The sequence below is a fragment of the Schistocerca nitens genome, chromosome 6 (assembly GCF_023898315.1).
Source record: "Schistocerca nitens isolate TAMUIC-IGC-003100 chromosome 6, iqSchNite1.1, whole genome shotgun sequence".
Classification (NCBI taxonomy): Eukaryota; Metazoa; Arthropoda; class Insecta; order Orthoptera; family Acrididae; genus Schistocerca; species Schistocerca nitens.
The window spans coordinates 423,384,073-423,404,964 of record NC_064619.1 but is presented as its reverse complement, the minus strand read 5'-3'; the positions used below and the strand labels follow the sequence as shown (position 1 = coordinate 423,404,964).

General features: G+C 40.0%; 1 protein-coding gene across 1 annotated transcript in view; it reads right to left on the bottom strand.

Moving 5' to 3' along the window:
* LOC126262757 (dnaJ homolog subfamily C member 13) overlaps positions 1–20,892 on the bottom strand; it is a 410,038-nt gene that overhangs the window by 258,771 nt on the left and 130,375 nt on the right. Inside the window, exons 11-12 of the mRNA XM_049959568.1 lie at positions 6,389–6,643; positions 6,046–6,228 (exon numbers count right to left, since the gene is read on the bottom strand). Of these exons, the coding sequence (XP_049815525.1) occupies positions 6,046–6,228; positions 6,389–6,643 (438 nt within the window). The remainder of the gene's footprint in view (positions 1–6,045; positions 6,229–6,388; positions 6,644–20,892) is intronic.

Below are 20,892 nucleotides of genomic sequence, written 5' to 3'. Positions count from 1 at the left end.
TCCTGCAAGCACTGTGGCGAAGAGGGGGATTGCCTTGCCCCCCCCAATATTTTCCAAAGGTTTCTGGAAAAGCTGAGGCAGCATATTCTGGCTTGTGTGAATTACTTGGATGATCTCATTATTGCAGGACCCTTCGCCCAGAAGTATTTGCAAAACCTCTGCATCCTATTCATGACCTTGTGGGATGCATGTCTGTGTTGTCATTTGTAGAAGTGCAGGTTTTTTTTTAGCTGGAAATGGAGTATTTGGGGCACTGGCTCACAAAAGAGAGAATCAGGCCCACTGACCAGAATGTCACTGAAATAGATTCCTTACCCCATCTGACAAACTTACCTGAATTGTTGGTGTTTTTCAGCAAAATCAAATATTATTCTAAGTTTGCACAGCTCACATTGCACAACCCCTCAGTCAGTTGCATACAAAGGCTGTGCCTTACAACTGGACCACTGGCTGCAATTGGGGTTTTACCCAATTGAAAATCATTCTGAAATCTGCCTCTTGCTTTAAGCCAATCTGTCCTGGTTGCCTGTTGTTTGTGGTGTCTGACACATCTGCTTATGGCATCGGGGTTGCAGTTCTCTCTAATTACAGGTCACAAAATGTTAGTGGCATTCTTCAGGCCAGGCTACAGCCTCCCAGAACAGACAGCCCAACACCTCCAGTGCTAGTCATTGTTCCTGAGTATTCCTGAGTGGCACAGCACTTTAATACCTATGCATTGTCGGCCTACCCACTGGCTCGGACCCTAAATTCATCCAACAGTAGGTTCTCTGCTCTCATATCATACCAAGTGGCAATATATATTGTATGGTTTCCCCATTATGGTCACTCGTGTCACTGCCATTAAGTGCTGGGGCCTCACCTTGTGGCAGGTCCTCCACTATGTAACCCAAGGCTGCCCACCCTACCTACCAGCTGGTGAATGAGTTCAGCTCATGGAAACATGTTTTCCCTGGCCCTCAGTTGTCAATGATGTCATTCTTTTGAACACTGAGACAGATGTGCACTGGATAGTCACCCCAGCAGATGTTAAGCTTGCTGCACTGGGGACATGGGGAGATGTTTTGCATGAAAGTGTTAGCTTGTCAATGTGTACTGGCCAGGGATCAACAGCAACATTGAAAGAATGTTCTGTGAATGCATGGCATGCACCTGGCACCAGGCATCACCTCCACAGTTTTTCATCCCCTGGCATAATCCCTCACCTCCACTGGTACCACATCCATCAATTTTGCAGGCCCGTTTTTGAGATCAATGTGATTCCTCATTGTGGATGCCAACTGTAAACAACCGTATGTTGTACACATGGTGTCCACCATGACAGACACCACTCACACTGCCTTGGCCCAGTTTTTGGCCACTGAAGGGTTACCTTGCTTATTGCTCTCCAATAATGGGCCACACAATTCATAGCATCCACCTTTAAAGATTTCTGAGAGGTCAACGGCATAAAACACATTTCCAACTGTTCCATCCTTCCTCAAATGGCAAAGTGGAATATCTCATTCAGATTTTTAACCACCAAATGAAAACAGCTGTTGAATCCTCTGCCACTGTGTCAACCTTCACCCTGTTTTTCAGCACCTATCAAACCAAACTAATTAACGACCACAGCCCTGTCGAGCTACTCCACTGATGGCAACCATGGACCCCACTTCATCTTCTGATGCTGCCCCTTCAGAGCCCCATTCCCATCCCTTCCTGCGTGACATCTAGCACAGCTGTCTACACTCATTCCTGAGGCATGGAAACCAGCAAAAGTGGTGGAGACATATGGAGCTCAAGTGCTGCCACCACAACCAGCTCCGGCCTTGAGCACAGGTGTTGTGTCCTCCAATGCCTTCTGGTGAAAATGTGGTGCCACAGACGACTCTCCACTGTTGTTTTGGTGAACCTTCCACATTCATGAACATCAGTGGGACCCTCTGGCATACCCATCACCAGCAATGTCCCAATGTTGCCGAACACCTTCCCTTCCCACAACCTGCAGTCGAAGGGATAAGGTCTTTGTCTACACCTCCCCTCCCTCCCTCCCTCCCTCCCTCCCCCCCTCCCCACAGCACCAACAAAGGTATTTCCACACATAAGCTCCTTTTTTATGTGGGGGGTGGGGGGTGGGGGGGGGTGGGGGGAATCTGGCATCAGAATGCCCAACGAAGAAAATGGACCTAGATGGCTGTTAGAGGGCATAGCAAGCACGCCACTCATCTTGTCACATAAATGTGTCAACCAAAAGTGTTCCTCATGACCAGTATAAATATGACGGCCAAGTTATTGCTGTATTCGACGGCCAAGTTATTGCTGTATTCATGTCTGAAAATGTTGATTACTATCTCTGCTGTACTGTGGACTATTTGATAACAACCTCACTTGGCACTTGGTCTTTCTCTCCAGTCAAGATTCGAATTCTCTCTCTCTTTTCTCTGTATCTGTTGACACTGTTATGGCAAAGGTTGCTGCTTGTCACCTTGTTGTTGCATAGGTTGCTTTGGGCTTGTCCTGGTCTGTGTCTCATCCGCTGTCTTTAGCTCAACTACTGCTTGGTGTAGTGTTCTCTTCCACAGGCAGCTCTTTCGCCTCACACTTCACAAGTTTCTCTCCTGGGTTCTCACTCTTGTGATCATATCCAGATACAAATCTAGCAGCAACAGCCAGTTATGGTAAGACAAAACCTCATAACATGAATTCCCAGCGTAATGCTCAACCCAAGCCTTATCGAATTGTAGCCATATAATTTCTAACTCTTTGCTATTAACTGGGTTAAGCTGGACTTTTAGAATAACTGCATACAATTGTGAATTTTTCTACTGCTGCACAAAGCTGTATATTTTATAATAAGTATTCGTAATTTTTTTGAGTTGGGTCTGCTGGTGTCTAAGCTGCTCTAATCATAGAACACCTCACTGACTGCACAGTTAACAGCATGAGTGAAATGACCAAGACTTCTCTCCACATTCCCAAAATTTGATTATTGTCAGGAATATATCAAACATACAGCAAGTCTCTTACTCTTTACCATTATTCACAAATAATGATATCATGCAGCCCAGTTAAGTTGGTAGACACTTTCTCATTGGGTGCGGACAGCATATTGCTTATTACATGTGAGTACTAAACAAGTTTTCTTAAGGCATATGTTGTGGTTAAGGCATTCATATCTGTTGCCACTGCAATAAAATAGAATTGTACTGTAGATCACATTGTCCTAAGTATCACTTTGACAATCCTTGCAATTTCTCGATATTTTATTCTACCACATTAAATAGTAAAATCATGTAGTATGTGAATATAGGATTTGATGTTTGTGCTCAAAACAAACGTCTTTGGAATATTGATCTCTCTTTAATTCACTTAGCAGATTATAGTCATATTCGCTGATTGCAATTTCTCATTCTGGAATTCTATCTCCATTTCATTCCAAGCATGGAGTATCCTGCATCATCAAAATAGGTACATAGGGCATCAAATTAAAACAAAAAAAGGAGGCATTAGTCATTTTGTTTCATGAAGCATTGCCCGATTCCAGTCAATGTCTCAGTTACTAGTAAGCCACAAATTAACTCATGTCTAACTGAAAATATACCATATTGTCAACACATTCTCTCAGAATCTCTTATCACAGTCACTGTAACAACACTGAGGATTAAATGTTGCAAATAAATGAATCTTGACTATCGTCACTCTCAATCCAGTAAAATGGAATATTTATTCTCTCTCTTTTCACTATGCATTTAACCCCATTTTAATTTGTTCACTGTATACTAGCAAGTCACCACCCATGCAGCACTAAGTGACTGCCCAGACTGCAAATGTTAGAACTGTTTGTGTACTGGGCGCACACAAATCTATCTCTACCTCCTTCGTTCTCCCCCATCTACAGCCTGCACAGTTGTATATAACAACAGGCTGTCAATATTTAGTACTACAAAACAAGTGTTTACTACTGTTTGTGTTTTAGATTTTATAGCCTTGATAAATAAGGATACCCTATATTAAGACATACCCCCAAGGCACACACCAATACCTGCCCTGTCACCATTACAGACGACTGACCTCAGTCATAGTTCCTGATTTCAAACTGCTGTGAGGAGTGCTGCTGCACTACCACAGCCGCTCTGCCCTGCTGTTCCATGGTCCATGTATGCAATCTACCTATTGTTTTGTCACCCCAAGAAACCAGAGGCACCAATTCAGGGAAGTTACTCCAAGCTTATTTTTTAAAAAAGGTTTGATGGAAACATATTTTTGTAACCCCCACTGTTAACTTTGCTCCATGTTACACTTCTATTCAATCCTTCCTCAAATGGTGATGTGTAACATCTCATTCAGACTTTTAACCTGCAAATGAAAAACAACCGTCAAATCCTCTGCTAGTATGTTGACCCTCACCCTGTTTTTCAGCATCTATCTAACCACACCAATTAACAATCACAGCCCTGCCAAGCTACTGCACAGGTGGCAGTCCACCTCAGCTCAGCTTTGATGGCTCCTCGAAGTGGTTGGTGGCATGTACGCCATCCCTAGCCATCCTAGCCATGGTCCGTGTATTCTGTCACAGATAATAAATGACGATCTTACCTATTAACTCTCGTTTTTTATTTAAACTGTCTACAAATGCTTGCCATTTTCAGTATCATGACAATTTCTCCTTATTTGGCCTCCCTGTATACTCTGCTAACCACTGCCTCATACCACCTCCACCCATCCCCATACTTCCTTCTCATATAGCACTCACAACTACCGCTCTGTAGTCCTCCCTCCTCTTCTGTTCTGCATCTCCCTCCATATACATTCTTCCATGTCATTGGGTACTGCACACAACTCTCTCAGCCTGCAGCTACGATGAGCTCAACAGTGTCAAATTCCTATCCTGTGTGTCTGCACCCTCTTCCTCCCAGCTGTTATCCCCTGTCAAGCTGCATGGCAGCACAATGTATTCAGCTAGAGCAATACAGCTATGCAAGTGTGTGCATGTGTGTGCCCATGTGAAAAATTCTTCCAAAAGCACAGTAATTTTCAGTTTTGTTTATGTAATAATTAATCACTCAATGCCTCAACTATATGGTAAGTTATTACATTTACTTTTTTCACAACCACATTTCACCAAAGACCTCCCTTTGACATACTTAAAAAGAAACAGACATCTATTAACTTTACTTTGGTCCCCAAATTCTGCTACGCAGTGGTTTTGATATACACTCACGTGCGCATAAGAAACCAACTTTTAAGTATCCAGATTCGTCTCCCCAAACCCAACACTTCCGTTTTGTCACCCAAAACCATATTTCACTACTTGCTTCTCTGGTAAACAGCAGGGCTGTCATGCTGGAGTAAGCCTCTTGTGCCATTTTCATAACAAGTGACTGTCAGGACTCCACCTTAAAAGTTTACACATATTTAAGGTAAGTCAATTATTTTTAATCAAAAGGAATATTCTCTCAATATTCTGCTCAGTAATTTCCTTCAAGAGAAATGCCAGTACAGTCAACAGATACACATAGAGGTACACGCATTATGCTAGCTTTCAGAGTTAATAATGCCCTCCTAGGGGAGGAGAGAGGTTTGTACTTGGGAAGCAGAAAAAGAGAGGCAGGTCACTCAGATCCCAGGATGACACTAACTCAATCTATTAAGAGAACAGAAGTCTACAAAAAAATACAGAATAATACAGAATATAGTATTGGAAGACGAAACAAATTAGCTACATCAAATAATAAAAGGGGTCACGTAAAATTGTGACGAGTTAAACTTTTATGTTGACCAAGACATGAATCTTGGCCTTTCCCATTAGGTAGTACATTATGAACTACAGTATCCACGTACGCATCATGGACGAACTTAACACTTGTCATTTGCTTTTCCCTTCAAACCACATGTCTTATTAAAAACCATTATCTGAAAATAATTGATAGGTGTGTGTGTGTGTGTGTGTGTGTGTGTGTGTGTGTGTGTGTGTGTGCGCGCTTTATTCCTTCCATTATGTATAAATCTAAAAAATAAATGTCCCCCACCATATAATGGTAATAAATATAATTCATTTCTGACCTCAACTTGCTTCTCCACAAAACGTATCTGTCTTTCTATGGCCATCCAGTGAGGGCCTCGGCGGTTCTTGTTTGCATGGTCCAGAGCAATTTTCAAGTTATCTCTTGTATTAAGGTGTTCCTGTTCTATTGCTGTTGCAGGTACCTTATCTTCAGAGTCCAAGTAGGTTAACAACCCTGCAGGCTGTAAAATTCTTTTTAAGAACATTGTGCATAAAACATATCAAGAAAAATCTTTTCAGAAAAAACTGTATCTTTAAATTCTTGCTGAACATTATGTATGCTAATGCACTAACTTAATTTATCACCTCACTACCATAAAATTCATGTTTTGTAAATCTTACCATAATTCTTTTGAGTAGCCCCATGGCTGTGGGGTGACCAGTAACCCACAGGCCAACAAGATGTCGTGACAATTGTCGATGAGTAAGAAGGCGGCCATCAGAGCCTTGGGTGAAGAGAGCAGTCAGCAAGTGCCGTGGCAGAGCACCCTCTGCCAAGGCGAGATCTTGCATCTTTGCTGACACCTCTGCATCACCTTCTTCTATAACTGCTCTCATTACCAGGCCAGCACCCTTCACAATAGCTAATGATGGATGCTGTCAAAATGTATGCTACATGAATAAAACATCTTCACGTATTTCGACAATGAACAAACTTTATCAATAGTACATTTAGGGTCACACACTGATGAAGACATGATGTGCATAAAAAAGCACATGAACTGAAATCTAAGCAACTAAAAACAAATAGAACAATAATAATTAACACAATATTTATGATATTATTTGGCATAGGTATCTTCATTCCCTAAATTGTAGAGAATTTTACCAGTTTCTTAAGTTAACTGCTCGCACCTTCCTGAGTCAGGCTTCCACATACAGTATAATGGTACACTTGATCTTCTTCTAACAAAAATGGAAATACGTCAAGTTCTGCAATCATCACATGATAATGCAGCAAAATGGAATGGTATTTAGAAAGAGGTACAGTAGAACACCACTTATCTGAATTAATTGGGACTGGACCCATTCAGATAATCAAAAATTCAAGTAATTGGGTGTTTTTCGAAAAAATAAGGGTCTACACATTTTAATTACTGTAATTATGTATTTTATGTTGAAAATGGGAGAAAATATATTTTTAAAGGAAAAAAGGTTTTAATTAATTAAAATGAAAATGCACCACTTTTACGTACAAGTTATATAGTGGTAATGTACAGTATAGGTGCTGATAGCCATTGCTTGCTGAACATCTCAGTCAAAGCAAGCTGTTTGACTGTCTTCATACGTTCTTGGGCAGCCAAGTTGTGCACAGTGAAAAGTTGCATCTGGTCATACTTGGGTTGATACTCCATCCAAATCAATGCAGTTGGCAAATATTTGCTGTGTCTGCTTCCACTTTGACATTAAGGCCATCTTCTTGCTCGACACTTTCTGCTCTGACACTTTCAATAATGTCACCATCATTTAGAATTTGAAACCCAGGGTCTGACGAATCACACACCATCCATTCTGCTGTATCTTCAGCACTAACTTCTGACCATCCACAAATTTCTTAATTCCTCAAGTGACATGTCATCCTCCTCATCTCCAGTCTCTTCCATTTCCTTTTCTTGAGCGTCTCTTTCCTTCTTCTCTTTTTCCTTCTCTTCTTCAGTTGGTATGCCTCTCAACTTCTTCAACATATATTTTAATGTGACTGCCTTAACCAAGTTCCAAGCTTCCACAACCATGTAAGCGCAATCTTTCAAATTTACTTTTTTGTGGCCACCCAACACACCACCTTTGTCTTCACTCTTTACCAAAAGTTTCCGTAAAAGTTGCCTTCTGTAATGGCATTTCATGGTTTCGATAACAGACTGGTCCTGTGGTTGTGGCAAGCTTGTGACATTTGGTGGTAAAAAGACTGTTATAAACTGGCCATTCCATCTCTACAACAATTCTCTAGTGGGATGAGCTGGTGCATTATCAACAATCAAAAGCAATTGATTGCCTCTTTTCCAAGAGATTTTTGTTGCTTTTTCACTTCTGCAGTCATCCAAGCCTTGGGTTGTTTTTGACTCCCCCAGCAACAGAAGGGGTATTTTATGGCTTCCTGCACAGTTTACACAGGTAAGCACCATAACACGGTCTTTATTAACTTCATATTCTCGAGCACTACACTCCCTTTTAGATGCTAATGTGGTTTCAGCAGAGGTTTCCAAACAAGACCGGTCTCCTCAGTGTTGTACAAAAGCTCAGAATTGTAAGAGTCTGTTACAACTTTAAATTTTTCAATAAAATCTTCTGCAGCTTTGGAGTCTGTTGACAACTTCTCACCACTTTAATCTAACTCATGGACACCATACCTGCACTTAAAATTTCTTAGCCAGCTGTTATTTGCTTTGAAGGATGAACAACAACTCCTGAGCTACAATCTTAGCTTTCTCACAAAGAATTGGACCTGAAATTGGGTTTCCCACAGAACGTTGCTTGCAAAAATCACTTTAAAACAGCATATGCTAAATTTTTTGTTTGCTGCTGCCTTCATTCGTTTTCTAGAAGGACTTCCATCTTTGTTTTCAAGCACTAACATGAAGTTTAAAAGCACAGGTTTGTTCCTGTTAATGTCTTAAATCACTGCTCGTTCAGCACCGCACACCTCAACCAACTATTTGCCTGTAGCTCCTTTCTATGACTGCTCTATAATTTTTAGTTTATCGGCCACTGATAACACAACATGTTTTCTTTTGGAAGCTACAGTGAACAATGGAATGCACTCACAAACAAAACAATGCGCACAGTCAGCAAATCCACAACACACAGACTAACTAGTAATCAAAAAGGAACAGTAACAGGTGGGCTGGGCCAGTCACCTGGCGACTCTGACTCCTCATCACAATAATGTTCACGCTGTGCCTACACTAGCCTCACAGAGCTAAGGACAATAGCGCACTCAGACAATCATTATTTTGCAATTTGGACGACCATCAATTCAGATAGCCAGATTTCAGATATCTGGAGTTCTACTGTATATCTAAATTTCAGCTCACTGATTTATCCATACCATGGCCTGCCTAAACCAATCAGGTAAAGTCCAGGATGGTTTTTCCAACATTATTCATGCTGTCTGTCGCCCCTCCCAATAATAATAATAGTAATAGTAATAGTAATAATAATAATAATAATAATAGTAATAATACACCCCGTGGAGGCCTGGGAAAAGAATAGGCCTCCGGTATGTTCTGCCAGTCGTAAAAGGTCGGGGACGACGCTTGAACCCTATGCCCGCCCACAATGGTAACGACACTGCTAGCCAACTGGAAAATGATTTAAATCCAAATAAAGGTGTTTTGCAGGATATGCTTCCTGCAACCACCCTAGAAGGAAAACAAAGACAGAGGATGAGATGGTCAGATGAAGTTAATCGACACCTCATGTTCTGTTATTACCAAGCAACAAACCTAGGAACCAACACAACTGGATACAGATCACAAGTATACACAACATTTATTACCAGATAGCCAGAATTAAAATTTTTAACAGAACAACGACTAGCTGATCAGGTCCGTGTAATAATCAAAAATAACAGGATACCCCAGTCAGAATTAGAAAACATCAAACAACAAGTACAACAAATACTGGAACAAAATAATGTGCAATTAGAAGAAGAAGAAAATACAGTAATGGACTCAAACATCCCAGAGCAAACAAACAAAGAACAACACGCATCAATTAAACAATCAGAGGAAAACAAAATCTTAAGACAGCCACCAGCACAAGCACAAATAGAACATGAAGTGACACACATGTCAGATAAAAGAAAAATTTCAGTTGACATATATAGAATACAAAGACACAAATACAGACATTACACCATTCTTGCATAGACTGCCAAGTAACCCACAAGTCGAAACAACAATAAAAACTATCAACACAATCATACACAACAAAATAAATGAAAACACAACTACGGAAGAGTTACAACTACTGGTTTATATAGGAGCACTCACTACACTAAATATACACACTAGGCAGAGATCAGAATCAACCGACACACAGAAGAAACCCACAAAACCAGCATGGCAACACAGCGACAGATCAGAATAGAAAAACTGAGAAAAGAATCCGACAGCTAACACAATTTATAAGAAAAGAAATATCAGACAATAAACGAAAAAGGTGAGATAAAATCTCAAAACAAGAAGCGATAGAGCAATTAGATGAAAAGAAGCAGAAATTACAAGCATTGGCCAAACGACTTTGAAGATACAAAAAAAGTGAAAATAGAAGGAAACAAAACCAAACATTCAACACAAACCAAAAGAAATTTTATCAGACAATAGATAACGCACACATTAAAATACACAATCCACCAAACACAACAGACATGGAACACTTCTGGAACAACATATGGTCAAACCCGGTACAACATAACAGGCATGCACGGTGGATACAAGCAGAAACAGACACATACGAGATGATACCACAAATGCCTGAAGTGATAATTTTGCAACATGAAGTCACCCAAGCAATTAATTCTACTCACAATTGGAAAGCACCTGGAAAAGATAAAATAGCAAATTTCTGGCTAAAGAAGTTCACCACAACACATTCACATCTAACTAAATTATTTAACATATCTAAAAACAAACAAACACAAACATACACACAAAATTCTAGCTTTCGCAACCAACGGCTGCTTCGTCAGGATATATTTTTCCTACGTGGAATGTTTCCCTCTATTATAATCATATCATTAATTTGAACCCCATAAATTATTTAACAGTTACATTGCAGACCCATACACATTCCCTGATACACTTACACATGGAATAACTTATCTGAAACCTAAAGATCAAGCAGACACAGCAAACCCAGCTAAATATCGCCCCATAACATGACTACCAACAATATACAAAATATTAACTTCAGTCATTACACAGAAATTAATGACACATACAACACAGAACAAAATTGCAACAAATCAACAACCCAACCAATTACTAAAGGTAACAGAAGTATTCAGCAATGATGTAAATATAGCTTTTGGAACAGACAAATGTAAGAAAAATAGCATTGTCAAGGGAAACACACTAAACAAGAAGATTACATATTGGATAACTACAGCGACAAAAATAGGAATAGATAATATAAATATTAAAGAAGAACTAAAAGAAAAATACAGACAAAGACTAACAAAAATACTGAAAACAGAATTGACAGCAAGAAACAAGACAAAAGCTATAAATACCTATGCTATACCAAAATTGACGTAGTCATTTGGAGTAGTGAAGTGGAGTAACACAGACCTAGAAGCACTCAATACACTTACACGATCACAATGCCACAAATATAGAATACATCACATACATTCAGCAACAGAAAGATTCACATTAAGCAGAAAGGAAGGAGGAAGTGGATTTATCGATATAAAAAACCTCCATTATGGACAGGTAGACAATTTAAGAAAATTCTTTATAGAACGAGCAGAAACTAGCAAAATACACAAAGCAATCACTCATATAAATACATCGGCTACACCACTGCAATTTCATAACCACTTCTACAACCGTTTGAATCGCATAACATAAACAGATACGAAGAAAGTAAATTGGAAAAAGAAAACACTATATGGCAAGCACCCGTATCATCTAACACAGCCACACATCGATCAAGACGCATCCAACACATGGCTAAGAAAAGGCAATATATACAGTGAGACGGAAGGATTCATGATTGCAATACAGGATCAAAAAATGAACACCAGATATTACAGCAAGCATATTATTAAAGATCCCAATACCACAACAGATACATGCAGACTTTGCAAACAACAAATAGAAACAGCAGATCACATCACAAGCGGATGTACAATACTAGCAAATACAGAATACCCCAGAAGACATGACAATGTAGCAAAAATAATACATCAACAGCTTGCCTTACAACATAAACTTATAAAACAACACGTTCCCACATACAAGTATGCACCACAAAATGTACTGGAGAATGATGAATACAAATTATACTGGAACAGAACCATTATAACAGATAAAACACCACATAACAAACCTGACATCATACTCACCAATAAAAAGAAGAAATTAACACAACTAATCGAAATATCCATACCAAATACAACAAATATACAAAAGAAAACAGGAGAAAAAATTGAAAAATACATCCAACTGGCTGAGGAAGTCAAGGACATGTGGCATCAGGATGAAGTTGACATTATACCAATTATACTATCAACTACAGTAGTCATACCACACAATATCCACCAGTACATCAATGGAATACAGCTACATTCAAACTTATATATACAACTACAGAAATCCGTAATTATTGATACATGTTCAATTATCCGAAAGATCCTAAATGCAATATAACATATACCGTACAGTTAAAAGGAAATCACGCTTGATCAAGGTCCGAGTCACTTTCCATTTTTGACCAGACATAACGTCTGAGAAAAGAAAGAAGTAATAATACCTTTCATAGGCTTCTAATAACAATACCATTCGTTAGGTGAGACCTCTCAGATAGAAGAAATGTATTTTCATTTAAATAATGACTACATGTAGTTCACAGCAACATGAAATGGTGCAAAAATCTTATCAAGGAATTTACCACATAATATAACGAAAATTCAGAGGTTACAATCACAGTTATTGTAGTTCTGAGCTGAAGAAATAAAAACTGCCAACCATCAATAATACCATGCTAAAAACACACAAAAGGAATTGAATCTGAGTGCCCTCAACATGAACAATACATCTTTATCAATCATAAAGGGAGAAAATATTAATTTTCCAATAAATAAATCACTGTAAGTTCGCATCTTCATCATGCCTCCCCCTCCTCCCCCCCCCCTCCCCTTTTCCCCTGCAACTGGGGATAATGAGGGGGAAGAGCAAAAGTAAAGGCATGGAAAAATTAAAGGTATCTAACTTAAATTCCAAGGCTGTGAGTGTATGGTGTTAAATGAACTACATGTAATAATAGTACACAACAATCTGAAATCAAAGTACTACATACAGTATTTGCCAGCCTATAAGACTCACTTTTTCCCTCCGACAAAAGGTCCACAAACTGTGTGCTTCATATATACCGGTATCAAGATAAGGTATGCTCATTCAAGTTTGAGTTATTGTTGTGCTTAGTGTGAAGATCCACTTGTGTCACACCTTTATCGTGGTTTTATTTGCAAACTATGGCTGAAAAACTGCATTGTTACACTAGCGCATGTAAGCAGCACCGAACAGTGCTGCAGAGAGGCATTTTGGGTCGCTTACAATTGAAAACAATGGTAGGAACACAGCTGAATCAGAAAGGTGTTTTAAAGAAAGCTCCTCAAAGTAAACATACTCTGAGAATTGGAACTGTCAATTGGCCAAAACTTCAAGCAGAACTCAGTACTTGGATTTTAGAGAACAGACAAGCGGTAATTTCAGTTTCTACAAAAATGATCATTCATCAAGTGAAAGCAATATCCCCTAACAAAGGGATCACTGACTACTCGACAACAGCATGGGGTTCAAGATTTATGAAGAGGTATTCTCTTTGTCTGCAGACCAAGACAAAAATATCACGGAAGATGCCAGCCAAGTAAGATGAACAAACTGTTGAATTTCATCTATTTGTCATTAATGCAAGGAAATGAGAAAAGTTTGAATTTTCACAAACTGGAAACATGAACGAGACTCCACTAACCTTTGATGTGTGTTCTAACAGAACTATCGGTTCCAAGGGCACAAAAAGCATTGCTGTTAAAACATCATTGAATGAAAAAGACTCATTACACTTATTTTATCCCACTGTGCTGATGGGACAAAATTGCGAACACTTTTGATTTTGAAAAAGAAGGTGCTTTCTCAGGAGCAATTGCTGAAAGGAGTATTTGTCTATGTTCACCATAAAGGCTGATGGCGGAAGAGGAATCAGATTGTGGATAGAAAAAATTTGGTCTGGCCTTACTCAAGAACCTGCCCTGTTAGTATGCAAACAGTTTCAGGCTCACAGAACAAAACATGTTAAAAATAGACCGAATGAACTGAAAACTCAGTTAGCTCTCATTCCAGGACAGCAAACTAGCTTACTTCAACCATTAGACGTATGTATCAACATACCATTTATGGCACTTACGGAGGAGGAGTGGAACAGATGGAGGCAACATGCAGATTTTGAAACTATACCATCAGTAACAAAGAAGAGACCTACCATTTCTCAAGTTTGTGAGTGGCTCAAAGCTTCACAAGACCCTATAAAAACTAAACAACTGATTAAATCAATTGAAACTATGCCGTCCAGCTACACGACATTGGTGTTGTGCATGAAATAGCAGTCAACAGCCAGTGACACCAAAGTGGTGTCATGTGCATGGTACCGCTCAGTGGCCCACGACACCACAGTGGTGTCGTGAGCATAGTATCGTGCAGTGGCCGGCGAAAGCACTTTAGCATCTTTTGCATTCTGTTGGCATTTTGTTTAGGTACCAATAAGTTAATGATGGAACGAGAAATTCAGAAAGGGTGAAACAGATATTTTATTAAATATGTCTGCAAAGTTAAGTAATTGTGAAAGAGGGAACAGGGTACTAACAAGAGACTAACTGAAAAAAATGAAGTTTTTGCTAGTTTGGGTAAATTATAGTGTACAAGGGCTTGCTAGCCTTATGGGAAATGTAAAAAAAAAAGGCAAGGATTGATGACTATTGGTCAACGAATCCGTTGATACACACACCGATATTTCGCAAAACAATGTCCCGCAACCGATTCAGACAAATATTATCATTCTTACATAAGAGCAAACAGCGAGGCTCGACACATTTTGCAGCGTAGGAAATGACTGCAAAAAGAAAAAGAAATAAAAAGCACTGATGATATTCGAGGGCTAATACATGCCGGTGGTAAGGACGACAGTTACACTTTCTTGTACATTGGTATGAAGGAACTATGCACTAAAACACAGAAGCTGGGTGCTATCTTTTAAATCTTCACAAACACCTACTCTGACTACAATTACATCCATAGACTCTAAACCACTGTGAAGTGCCTGGCAGAGAGTACTTCCCACTGTACCAGTTATCAGTGCTTCTCCCAGCACCATTTACGTTCAGAACAAGAGAAGAATGACTACTTAAACACCTCTGTGCGTGCTGTAATTAGTCTACTCTTTTCCTCATGGCCCTGCAGGAGTGATATGCAGGAGCTGGCAGTATATTCCTAAATTCTGCATTTAAAGCTGGTTCTTGAAACTTTGCAAGCAGAATTTTCATCTATTTTCGAGCATCTGCCAATTCCGTTTCTGCATCATCTCCATGACACCAACAAATGTTCTGGATACCATCAGCCCACACCTGGAGCACTACAGTCTAGTGCTTCCAGAATAATGTTCGTAATCTCACTGTTTGTGTATCTGTTCACATCAGTTCTAGAACAGTACAGGGTAATAAGTTCAGTGGAGCACAACAACCACATTATAACACAGTAGCAGCTTAGTCAGACAAATTCACACTGCTGGACATACCCAAACACTTTTGCTTACCAGACTTGCAGATCCTCTTCACTGACTGGCTTTTGTTATGGCAGTGACTGGACAACAGTGCAGTTCCAGCACTTTCGTTCAAACAAAGATGATGTGACTTACCAAATGAAAGTGCTGGCAGGTCGACAGACACACAAACAAACACAAACATACACACAGAATTCAAGCTTTCGCAACAAACTGTTGCCTCATCAGGAAAGAGGGAAGGAGAGGGAAAGACGAAAGGATGTGGATTTTAAGGGAGAGGGTAAGGAGTCATTCCAATCCCGGGAGCGGAAAGACTTACCTTAGGGGGAAAAAAGGACGGGTATACACTCGCGCGCACACACACACATATCCATCAACACATATACAGACACAAGCAGACATATTTAAAGACAAAGAGTTTGGGCAGAGATGTCAGTCGAGGCAGAAGTGCAGAGGCAAAGATGTTGAATGACAGGTGAGGTATGAGTGGCGGCAACTTGAAATTAGCGGAGATTGAGGCCTGGTGGATAACGGGAAGAGAGGATATATTGAAGAGCAAGTTCCCATCTCCGGAGTTCGGATAGGTTGGTGTTAGTGGGAAGTATCCAGATAACCCGGACGGTGTAACACTGTGCCAAGATGTGCTGGCCGTGCACCAAGGCATGTTTAGCCACAGGGTGATCCTCATTACCAACAAACACTGTCTGCCTGTGTCCATTTATGCGAATGGACAGTTTGTTGCTGGTCATTCCCACATAGAATGTGTCACAGTGTAGGCAGGTCAGTTGGTAGATCACGTGGGTGCTTTCACACGTGGCTCTGCCTTTGATCGTGTACACCTTCCGGGTTACAGGACTGGAGTAGGTGGTGGTGGTAGGGTGCATGGGACAGGTTTTACACCGGGGGCGGTTACAAGGGTAGGAGCCAGAGGGTAGGGAAGGTGGTTTGGGGATTTCATAGGGATGAACTAAGAGGTTACGAAGGTTAGGTGGACGGCGGAAAGACACTCTTGGTGAAGTGGGGAGGATTTCATGAAGGATGGATCTCATTTCAGGGCAGGATTTGAGGAAGTCGTATCCCTGCTGGAGAGCCACATTCAGAATCTGATCCAGTCCCGGAAAGTATCCTGTCACAAGTGGGGCACTTTTGTGGTTCTTCTGTGGGAGGTTCTGGGTTTGAGAGGATGAGGAAGTGGCTCTGGTTATTTGCTTCTGTACCAGGTCGGGAGGCAGAGCCACGTGTGAAAGCACCCACTTGATTTACCAACTGACCTGCCTACACTGTGATGCATTCTATGTGGGAATGACCAGCAACAAACTGTCCATTCGCATGAATGGACACAGGCAGACAGTGTTTGTTGGTAATGAGGATCACCCTGTGGCTAAACATGCCTTGGTGCACGGCCAGCACATCTTGGCACAGTGTTACACCGTCCGGGTTATCTGGATACTTCCCACTAACACCAACCTATCCGAACTCCGGAGATGGGAACTTGCTCTTCAATATATCCTCTCTTCCCGTTACCCACCAGGCCTCCTAACCTGTCATTCAACATCATCTTTGCCTCTGCACTTCCGCCTAGACTGACATCTCTGCCCAAACTCTTTGACTTTAAATATGTCTGCTTGTGAGATGTCTGCTTGTGTGTGTATATGTGTGGATGGATGTGTGTGTGTGTGCGCGAGTATATACCCGTCCTTTTTTCCCCCTAAGGTAAGTCTTTCCGCTCCCGGGATTGGAATGACTCCTTACCCTCTCCCTTAAAACCCACATCCTTTCGTCTTTCCCTCTCCTTCCCTCTTTCCTGATGAGGCAACAGTTTGTTGCGAAAGCTTGAATTTTGTGTGTATGTTTGTGTGTCTGTTGACCTGCCAGCACTTTCATTTGGTAAGTCACATCATCTTTGTTTTTGGAGATATATATATTCACTAAGTTCAATATCAGCTGACCCTGCATAGTTCAACAATTGGCTCATTGCTTTTCTTCAACAAAGACTGCAGCGCACACACACACACACACACACACACACAGTGAGTGAGTGTGTGTGTGTGTGTGTGTGTGTGTGTGTGTGTGTGTGTGTGTGTGAGAGAGAGAGAGAGAGAGAGAGAGAGAGAGAGAGAGAACTTCATTCTACAATTTATGTGGCGGCCATTTGTGCTGCCCTTCTTTGTGTTAGATTGCACTATTAAGATTTGGCATTTCAAGTGTTTTAAAATTGTTCATCTATTATTGTAACACAATGGCAGTTCATAAATTCACGAAGTAGTTTGTTTACAGTGAGCATTTAAAAGAAAAAAAAAAAGTCTTGTAAAAAATGGCAGTTTCATGTGAGGTTTTTTAAGGGACAATTTTCATAAAGGTCTACCTCCACAACTATGTCTCAAACCAAGCTGTTCAACTCTTCATGATCAAGCACCTTCGTAAAGACTGTTTACAAATGGTCTGCAGAATTTCATGGTAGTGATGCTTCCATCATCAAGGACTTTTGTGGGGGTCAAATAAAAGTGAGGTTTGGTCCCAAAAACAGTGATGCTGAGCGCAACACTACTGAAGAGGATTGGCAGGCGAGCTAACATGAGGCAGAGGCAGATCCAGGCATATCTATAGCTGCAGTATGTGAGATTTTCATAAAACATTTAGCTGTGAGAAAGATCTGTTCCTGATTAATTCTGTGCAATTTGACTGAAGCTCAAACACAGGCTCACATCAACCAGTGCAATGAACTTTTAAAAATATTCAAATGAAAACATGCAAAATACGTATGCTCCATCATAACAGAAAATGAAATATGGAAGCGTTCATATTAGGTAGAAACTAGACACCAATGAACTGGAAGATAAATACAGGTAAAAGAAATAAAACTAGAGTAAATTCTGCAAACACAGAAGTGCCACTGTTTACAGGTGGGCAGCAGATAGAGACTGTCAATTTATTCGTCTATCTGTGTAGTGTTGTGACAGAAGATAGTGGAGCAAACGCTGCCTTCATACAATCATACCCAATGTGTGGCAAATCAGAAACCTCACACAAAAAACTTAATACAAAAGTCCTGTAGGCCAGTGAAAGTTTGAAAGCAGACAAGAAGAAAACAACACAGTTACAGAGCTTCATAAATATTTGTCCCTGGTGCATCATGAATATCTGGTGGCCAGAAAAAAGTAAGTAATGAAGAGCTCCGGATACCTACAGAAGAGCAGGAAGCTGAGAGAAAGTGGAGATGGTTGGGGCACACACTGAGAGTCAGGCAGAGCAATTAAAAAGAATGCACAGGAACAGAATCCCCAGGGAACAAGGAAGAGAGGCAGGGCTAGAGGCACATGGATGACGATGATGGTTGACAGGGAGGTAAGGAGAGCTGGCAAGACCTGGACAGATTTTAGGAAAATGTCTAAAGACAGAGGATGGCGAGTTCTGCTAGATACCCTATGCCCCCATACAGGCCAAAGTCAAATTAAGTGTCTCTCAATACAAACCCGAAACTACACTTCCAATAAAATGTTCAGATTGAAGTATAAAAGTCATTGTCTTAATCACATGCTACTTTTTTTATTTATAACCATTTCCAGTTTTGCAGCCAGCAACAGATGTAAAAATTATAGCAGTGACACATTGGTACATAGCACTGACGTAACCAAGATACTGACTTTTATAATCTAATCTGGTAAAGAAGGTCACATCACTTCTGCAGGAGCCAACAGCTTCATTTCGCAAATAAAATTACCATTTGTATGTTTGGTTGCATTGGATATGTCATGAAAACTATTTTACAGTATCAAAGAACAGTCAATTTTTGAAGGTACATAATACTTTCTTCGCCACAAGTCACTGGAGAAACCAAAACAATATTGCGTCATTCATGATGGTAATGGTAATGCACACTGTAAGATAATTGATTACTCAAAGAAGAACAACATCAAAATGATCTATTTCTCATATTCACCCATTGCCTAACTAGTTCTTTGTGATTCTCTTCTTTCAAACAATAAATTTGTGATCAGCAATCTTCTATACCTGAAGCAGCTGTTCAATCCTTCCAAAGTCATATTTCAATATTCAACAACATCAAAGTGGTCAAAATGTCTCAAGAACTGGTTCAAAAGCATGCAAAGATATACAAAGCAATAAAATTATGTGTACCAAAAAATGTTTTTCTTTCACCATTTCTGTAAATAATCAAACAACGAAGTTTCTCATACATTCAGTCTTACATTTAGCTTTTGGGATTCCGCATACAATGACAGTGTAAGTCATACCTGTGAAGTCAGACTTTATTCCAAATTTCCTGAGTACCTAAATATTTTCACTGATCTGTTCTCAAATCTATAAAGGTGAAACAATACCTGTGATGTGCAATAATTTGTGACTACTTATCAACACCAAACTGAATATCTGTTTTGAATAAGGACTGCTGCTCCTAAACTCACAGTGACATTAACCTATTTTAATGACAAGCATTGCTTCTACATGAAACTTCCTACACAACCCTTACACTAAGTACAGGATGGAGAAAAACATTCTAATAATTATGCAACAGTACTGTAGGAAACATTGAATACAATTTGTGAAACAACCATAGGATCGAAATCCACTATTGTGGAACTATGGCCATAAACAACAGCCAGTCAGTGATGAGAAAATGAGAGTGAGTGCATTTGAACTAAATTGCCCCAGCTAATACCCACTATGCTAAAGAGCACAGTTACGTATTAAATTAGTTTAAGATAATGATTTCATTTGAGAAGACGAACTAAAATCAACTGTGGTAAAAATAACATAGTGCCATTAATTTGGTAAGGTCATCAGTTGTACTGCAGAAACAGCACAGCAGTGAGAGGGTTTACATGTGTTGCTGTAAGGTGCAATGTTGTTAATGATAAAATCCTAAGGTCACAAGCTGGACTGTAAGGCACAAGTGCCACACTGCAGTATTTCTGTACTGAACTTATCACAATTAGTATCGACTGCTTGGGGCGCCAAGCTGAGGAGAACATTATGGGTGCCCAAGTGCAAGATTTGTATGTAATGTGCATCACAATTAGTAGTGAATATTGAAATGGATCAAACTGTACGAGGGAAAAAGGCAGAAAAAAGGGTTTGTTTGGAAATATGACCTTGAACTGGCCCTGGTCAACTGTTTCAATTTTTGCTCACACAGAGAGAAATCTTCTCTGGGATGATAATGCCACAAAAAGCAAAATCTACTAGTACCACACCTATTTTATACCAATCATAACACATGGTTTAGAAATATGTACCCTACTAAACAAAGACTTCAGCAGAATTCAGGAAACAGAAGAGAGATTCATTAGAACTATGAATCAAACAACTAGAAAGGACAAAAATAGGAA